The sequence below is a fragment of the Manis pentadactyla genome, chromosome 13, assembly GCF_030020395.1.
Source record: "Manis pentadactyla isolate mManPen7 chromosome 13, mManPen7.hap1, whole genome shotgun sequence".
Taxonomy (NCBI): Eukaryota; Metazoa; Chordata; class Mammalia; order Pholidota; family Manidae; genus Manis; species Manis pentadactyla.
Genome location: NC_080031.1, coordinates 48,899,475 through 48,907,852, shown reverse-complemented (window position 1 = coordinate 48,907,852; position 8,378 = coordinate 48,899,475). Strand labels below are relative to the sequence as shown.

At 39.3% G+C, this 8,378-nt stretch overlaps 1 protein-coding gene across 1 annotated transcript; it reads left to right on the top strand.

The window, feature by feature from the left end:
• Positions 1-892: 892 nt before the first annotated feature.
• Positions 893-7,902, top strand: LOC118935015 (olfactory receptor 5B2-like). Its single transcript, XM_036931021.2, has 2 exons — positions 893-917; positions 6,953-7,902. Exons 1-2 carry the CDS (start codon positions 893-895, stop codon positions 7,900-7,902), a joined length of 975 nt encoding a protein of 324 aa, XP_036786916.2.
• Positions 7,903-8,378: the final 476 nt, after the last annotated feature.

Here is an 8,378-nt window from a genome sequence, read left to right as displayed (position 1 = left end):
CTAACTAGGAGATGCACCATTTATTATACTGCATCTATACAAAAAAGTAAATTATTCTTTTATTGTATGTTCACTGGTAAAATTTATTAGAATTATTTAACATGTATTTGTTTTTCATTATTTGATTTTTTGTACATAAAGTAAAATGGGGATGTGAAGATGGTTGAAAAGGTGACAGAGAGGTACATACTTCAAATTATAAAATGAATTGGGCATAGGAATAGAAGTGAAAAAATGGGATTATAAAAAATAACACTGTAGGAGTATCTAAGATTGCAGCATGAGTAGATCAGCGCAAACATCTTCTCAAAAACATACATATTTTTGAAAATAAAACAAATACAACTATTCTGAAAAGAAAGACCAGAGGATACAGGACAACAGCCAGACCACATCTACACCTGCGAGAACACAGCACCTCTCGAAGGGGGTAAGATACAAGCCACAGCCCGGCATGATCCGAGTGGCCCTCACCCCAGCTCCTGGCAGGAGGAGAGGAGTCTGAGCTGAGAGGGAGAAGGTGCCCAGGACTGCTGAACACCCAGCCCTAGCCATCCACACCAGAGTGCAGACACACAGTGCATGAGATGCTGGATACTAGGGAAATGGGACAGTAAAATCTGTGAGCTGGTCCCCGAAGCCAGAGCCTCTGGGAAAAAGAAAAGTGAGTGCTTTTTGAAAGTCTTAAAGAGACAGGGACCCTACAGGTGGACGGAGGCATCCCAGCACAATTAGTTCGGCAACTGGGAAACCAGGGAACTCCGGGCACCCCAACCACCTGGGCAGCAGTGCAGCTCTGAGGCTCCTCACGGTGATAAACAACCATCCGCCTGGTCCCCCACTCTGGCACAGCCCACCATAGTGGCAGAGGCAATGCCCACAACAACCACGCATGGAGCTTCCCTCACAGCGGCCAGGCAAGAATCAGAAGTCCAGTCTGAGTGCAACTGCCCAGCACAAGCCACTAGAGGTTGCCATTCTCCCAGGAAAGGAAGACCACAAACTAGCAAGAAGGGACATTCTCCCAGATGACACATGCCAAATACCCACGACTATCTCTATCGCCATGAAAAAGCAGAAGAATTTGATACAAACTAGATAAACCCAGATAGTCTTCCCTGAAAAGGAACCTGGGGAGAAAGACCTAACCAATCATCCTGAAAAAGAATTTAAAATTAAGTACATAACAATGCTGATGGACTTGCAGAGAAATATGCAAGAGCTAAGGAGGGAGAATACAGAAATAAAACAAACTCTGGAAGGATTTAAAAGCAGAATGGATGAGATGCAAGAGGCCATTGATGGATTCGAAACCAGAGAACAGGAATGCATAGAATCTGATGCAGAGAGAATAAAAGGATCTCCAGGAATGAAACAATATTAAGAGAACTGTGTGACTAATCCAAAAGGAACAATACCTGCATTATAGGGATACAAGAGGAAGAAGAGAGAGAAAAAGGGATAGAAAGTGTATTTGAAGAAATAATTGCTAAAAACATCCCCAAACTTGGGGAGGAAATAGGTGCTCAGACCACAGAAGTACACAGAATTCCAAACAGAAGGGACCCAAAGAGGACAACACTAAGACACATAATTATTAAAAGCAAAGCTCAAGGACAAGGAAAGAATTTTAAAGGCAGCTAGAGAGAGGAAAAAGGTCACCTACAAAGAAAAACCCATCAGGCTATCATCAGACTTCTCAACAGAAACCTTAAAGGCCAGAAGAGAATGGCATGATATATTTAATGCAATGAAACAGAAGGGTCTTGAAAAAAGGATACTGTATCCAGCACAATTATCACTTAAATATGAAGGAGGGATTAAACAATTCCCAGACAAGCAAAAGTTGAGGGAATTGGCCTCCCACAAACCAACTCTACAGGGTATTTTAGAGGGACTGCTCTAGGTGGGAGCACTCCTAAGGCTAAATAGATGTCACCAGAGAAAATAAAACCACAGCAAGAAAGCAGACAAACCAAATACTAACTAAAGGCAAAAAATAAAAACAATTACACAGAAAAGCAGTCAAAGGAAACACAAAAGAGCGCAGAATAAAACACCCAACATATGAAGAACGGAGGAGGAAGAGAAGGGAGAGAAATAAAGAATCATCAGACAGTGTTTATAATAGCTCAATAAGCGAGTTAAGCTAGACAGGAAGATAGTAAAGCAGCTAACCTTGAACCTTTGGTAACCACGAATCCAAAGCCTGCAGTGGCACTAAGTACATATCTTTCAATAATCACCCTAAATGTAAATGGACTGAATGCACCAATCAAGATACAGAGTAATGGAATGGATAAAAAAAGCATGACCCATCTATATGCTGCTTACAAGAGACTCACCTCAAATCCAAAGACATGTACAGACTAAAAGTCAAGGGATGGAAAAAGATATTTCATGCAAACAACAAGGAGAAAACAGATGTTGCAGTACTAGTATCAGACAAAATAGACTTCAAAACAAACAAAGTAACAAGAGATAAAGAAGGACATTACATAATGATAAAGGGCTCAGTCCAACAAGAGGATATAACCAGAATAAATATATATGCATCCAACACAGGAGCACAAGCATATGTGAAACAAATACTAACAGAACTAAAGGACAAAATAGAATGCAATGCATTCATTTTAGGAGACTTCAACACACCACACACTCCAAAGGACATATCCAACAGACAGAAAATAACTAAGGACACAGAGGCACTGAACAGCACACTAGAACAGATGGACCTAATAGACATCTATAGAACTCTACATCCAAAAGCAACAGGATACACATTCTCCTCAAGTGCACATGGAACATTCTCTAGAATAGACCACATACTAGGCCACAAACAGAGCCTCAGTAAATTCAAAATGATCAAAATTCTACCAACCAACATTTCAGACCACAAAGATATAAAACTAGAAATAAATTCTACAAAGAAAGTAGAAAGGCCCATAAACACATGGAGGCTTAACAACATGCTCCAAAGCAATTAAAGGATCAATGACCAAATTGAAATAGAGATCAAACAATGTATGGAAATAAATGACAACAACAACAAAAAGCCTCAACTTCTCTGGATGCAGTGAAAGCAGTCTTAAGAGGAAAGTATATAGCAATCCAGGAATATTTAAAGAAGGAACAAGAACCCCAAATGAATAACATAATGTAACAATTATCAAAATTAGAGAAAGAAGAACAAATGAGGCCTGAGGTCAGCAGAAGAAGGGACATAATAAAGATCAGAGAAGAAATAAATAAAATTTAGAAGAATAAAACAATAGAAAAAATCAATGAAATCAAGAGCTGCTTCTTTGAGAAAATAAACAAAATAAATAAGCCTCTAGCCAGACTTATTAAAAGAAAAAGATAATCAACACACATCAACAGAAAAAGAAAGAGAAAGAAAAATCACGATGGATACCACAGAAATACAAGGAATTATTAAAGAATACTATGAAAACCTACATGCTTACAAACTGGAAAACCTAGAAGAAATGGACAATTCCTAGAAAATTAAAATCTTCCAAGACTGACCAAGGAAGAAACACAAAATCTAAACAAACCAATTACCAGCAAAGTAATTGAAGCAGTAATCAAAAAACTACCCACAAACAAAACCCCTGAGCCAGATGGATTTACCTTAGACTTTTATCACACATACAGAGAAGACATAATACCAATTCTAAAACTTTTCAAAAAAAATAGCAGAGGAGGGAATACAACAAAATTCATTCTATGAAGCCAGCATCAACCTAATACCAAAACCAGGCAAAGACCCACCAAAAAAAAAATTACAGACCAATAACCCTGATGAACATAGATGCAAAAATAGTCAGCAAAATATTAGCAAACTGAATTCAAAAATACATCAAAAGGATCATACACCGTGACCAAGTGGGATTCATCCCAGGGATGCAAGGATAGTACAACATTCAAAAATCCATCAACATCAACCACCACAAAAATAAAAAGAAGGACGGAAACCACATGATCATCCCCAAAGATGGTGAAAAACCATTTGACAAAGTTCAACATCCATTCATGATAAAAACTCTCAACAAAATGGGCAAGAAGGGCAAGTATATCAACATAATAAAGGCCATTTATAATAAACCCACAGCCAAAATCATACTGAACAGCGAGAAACTGAAAGCTTTTCCTCTGAGATCGGGAGCAAGACAGGGATGACCACTCTCCCCACTGTTATTCAACATAGTACTGGAGGTTGTAGCCACAGCAATTAGACAAAACAAAGAAATACAAGGAATCCAGATTGGTAAAGAAGTTAAACTGTCACTATTTGCAGATGACATGATATTGTACATAAAAAACCCTAAAGACTCCACTCCAAAACTACTAGAACTGATATTGGAATTCAGCAAAGTTGCAGGATACAAAATTAATATACAGAAATCTATGGCTTTCCTACACACTAACAATGAACTAATAGAGAAATCAGAAAAACAAATCCATTCACAATTGCATCAAATAGAATAAAATACATAGGAATAAACTTAACCAAGGAAGTGAAAGACCTATACCCTGAAAACTATAAGACACTCTTAAGAGAATTAAAGAGGACACTAGCAAATGGAAACTCATCCCATTCTCTTGGCTAGGAAGAATTAATATCATCAAAATGGCCATCCTGCCCAAAGCAATAAACAGATGTGATGCAATCCCTATCAAAGTACCAACAACATTCTTCAATGACCTGGAACAAATAGTTCAAAAATTCATATGGAAACACCAGACACAGAATCGCCATAGCAATCATTAGAAAGAAGAATAAAGTGGGGGTATCTCACTCCCCAACTTCAAGCTCTACTACAAAGACACAGTAGTCAAAACAATTTGGTACTAGCACAAGAACAGAGCCAGAGACCAGTGGAACAGAATAGAGACTCCAGACATTAACCCAAACATATATGGTCAATTAATATATGATAAAGGAGCCATGGACATACAGTGGGGAAATGACAGTCTCTTCAACAGATGGTGCTGGCAAAACTGGACAGCTACATGTAAGAGAATGAAACTGGATCACTGTCTAACCTCATACACGAAAGTAAATTAGAAATGGATCAAAGACCTGAATGTAAGTCATGAAACCATTAAAGTCTTAGAAAAAACATAGGCAAAAATCTCTTGGACATAAACATGTGTGACTTCTTCATGAACATATCTCCCCGGGCAAGGGAAACAAAAGCAAAAATGAACAAGTGGGACTATATCAAGATGAAAAGCTTCTGTACAGCAAAGGACACCATCAAACAAACAAAATGTTACCCTACAGTATGGGAGAATATATTCATAAAGGACAGATCCAATAAAGGATTGACATCCAAAATATATAAAGAGCTCACACAATACAACAAATGAAAAGCAAATAATCCAATTAAAAAATGGGCAGATGAGCTGAACAGACAGTTAGCCAAAGGAAAAATTCAGATGACCAACAGGCACATGAAAAGATGCTCCACATCACGAGTCATCAGAGAAATGCAAATTAAAACTACGATGAGGTATCACCTCACACCAGTAAGGATGGCTGCCATCCAAAAGACAAACAACAACACATGTTGGCGAGGCTGTGGAGAAAGGGGAACCCTCCTACACTGTTGGTGGGAATGTAAATTAGTTCAACCATTGTGGAAAGCAGTATGGAGGTTCCTCAAAATGCTCAAAATAGAAATACCATTTAACCCAGGAATTACACTTCTAGGAATTTACCCTAAGAATACAGCCGCCCAGTTAGAGAAAGACAGATGAACCCCTATATTTATTGCAGCACTATTTACAATAGCCAAGAAATGGAAGCAAACTAAGTGTTCATCAGTAGATGAATGGATAAAGAAGATGTGGTCCATATACATGGAATATTATTCGGCCATAAGAAGAAAACAAATCCTACCATTAGCAACAACATGGATGGGGCTAGAAGATATTATGCTCAGTGAACTAAGCCAGGCAGAGAAAGTCAAGTCCCAAATGATTTCACTCATATGTGGAGTATAAGAACAAAGAAAACCTGAAGTAAGAAAATAGCAGCAGACTCACATAACCCAAGAATGGACTAACGGTTACCAAAGGGAAAGGGACTGGGCAGGATGGGTGGGAAGGGAGGGATAAGGGCAGGGAAAAAGAAAGGGGGCATTATGGTTAGCATGTATAATGTGTTGGGGGGCATGGAGAGGGCTGTACAACACAGAGAAGACAAGTAGTTATTCTACAGCATGTTACTACGCTGATGGGCAGTGACTGTAATGGGAATTGTGGGGGGACTTGGTGAATGGGGAGCCTGGAAAACATACTGTTCAGCATGTAACTGTAGATTAATGATAACAAACAAACAAAAAAACAAACAAAATAACACTGTAAGACGGTGGTTGGTAACGGGGTGTCCATGTAGCATGGCAAGACTCGCTGGGAATGTGTGTAAGTACTGAGTCACTATGCTTGTTGTAAATCTGAAACCAATATAATTTGTATATGAACAATATCTCCCCAAAATAACATACATTGTAAAATATATAGCTTCTGTCTTTGAGATACTTTGAATTGAAATAGTGCCAAAAATTGTAAACATTGAAATAATAAAAGCAAAATAAGGTAAATGCCCATCAGTTTCAAAAATCCCAAACAGCTATATCACTGAGTTGTGAAACTTCAAATGCTAGTGAAAGGTCAACAATGGTTATAATGAGAAGGTGAGTTTTTAAATATCTGCTTAAGGTCTCAGAGGGCTTCCCCCATGGTAAGGAACTGAGGATGAATATTCCAAGCAACAACATGAAGTCAGGAGATGTTTTTAACAACAGCTCTCATAAATGGAATCTTTAATTAAAATATAACTAACGTATTCATCACCAAACACACACAAATGATTTTCAAAATTTCTAACCAATACTCCCCTTGTATTTTTTCTCTAACCCATTTTTGCCTTCCTTCCCTCCAGAGAGACCCCCGTGGAGAGAGGGGGTGGACTGCTTCAATCTCACCACCATGACTCACTTTATCCTTACAGGGCTCTCTGACCTCCCCGAGGTGCGCTGTCCTCTCTTTGTGTTCTTTGCCGTCACCTACCATGTTACCTTGGTGGGAAATGGGGCCATTCTCTTGGCCATCGGGATGGAGAGGAAGCTGTGCACACCCATGTATTACTTCCTGGCCAGTATGACCCTCTTAGACATATTCTGCCCATCAGCTACTGTCCCCAAGATGCTGGACAACCTCTTGACTGGGAATCGCAGCATTTCCTTCCTGGGCTGTGCTTTGCAGTTTTATTTCCTGGTGGCCCTGGTGGGGACTGAGGTCTTCCTTCTCGCTGTCATGGCTTATGACTGGTACATGTCCATCTGCTTCCCCTTCTGCTACACCCTCATCATGACCAAGGCTGTCTGTGCCCAGCTGACAGCTGGGACCTGGGCAGCAGGGTTTCTCAATTCCCTCCTCCACATAGTGTCCATCTTCCACCTGTCTTTCTGCAAGTCCAATCAGGTTAACCAGTACTACTGTGACATCCCCCCAGTGGTGGCCCTCTCCTTCTCATCCATCTACCTGGAAGAAATGCTTGTTTCAGTGGTAGGAAGTGTCTCGGTAATTGGTGCCTTCCTAACCACCTTCATCTCTTACATTGACATCATATCCACCATCCTAAAGATCCAGTCGGTGGAAGGGAAGCACAAAGCCTTCTCCACATTTGCCTCCCGCCTCCTGGTGGTCTGTTTGTTTTATGGCACAGCCATCTTCACCTACATTAGTCCCTCTTCAAGTCACCACTCCCCAGACAGGGACAGACTCATCGCCATGCTCTACGGGGTTATCACCCCAATGCTAAACCCCATGATCTACAGCTTGAGGAGCACAGAGGTGAAAGCGGTACACAGCAGGGTCTTATGTCACTGAGTGTGTTTACAGTGAGTGTGACAGTAAAACAGAAGAAGTCAGTACTCATTTTAGAACACATTTATAAAGAAAATTCATAGAAAATAATTTTAATTGACACATAGAATATACTTATGCACACTGAAATTTATAGACATGCAAACATACACGTGATTTTAGTTTATCTGAAAGCCTACATATCTATATATGCATATGTGTATCTCAATCCAAGGGGAACTTAAAGTATATAACCTCAAAATAAAGTTCTTCTTGAGTAACAGAGAACACTAGGTACAGTAATATAAGGATAAACTGAGCCTATCTTTTAAGGTAATTAGGATTTATGTTCATAGCCATATCCATATCCATAGCTAAATCTATATTATCTATTTTTATATCTACATTTATATCTATATCTAAATGTCTATTCATAGAGCTTTGTTTTACTTCTTTTCCTCATGTGATTGAATGCCTGTGCTCTCTTTGTAAAATTATCC

What these genes read in the sequence shown, in the direction of transcription:
- LOC118935015 (XM_036931021.2), top strand. Translation starts at nt 893, where the DNA reads ATGGAGCTTCCCTCACAGCGGCCAG. An exon ending in GCTTCCCTCACAGCGGCCAG is followed by an intron (nt 918 to 6,952) that starts GCAAGAATCAGA and finishes CCTTCCCTCCAG; the next exon opens with AGAGACCCCCGTGGAGAGAG.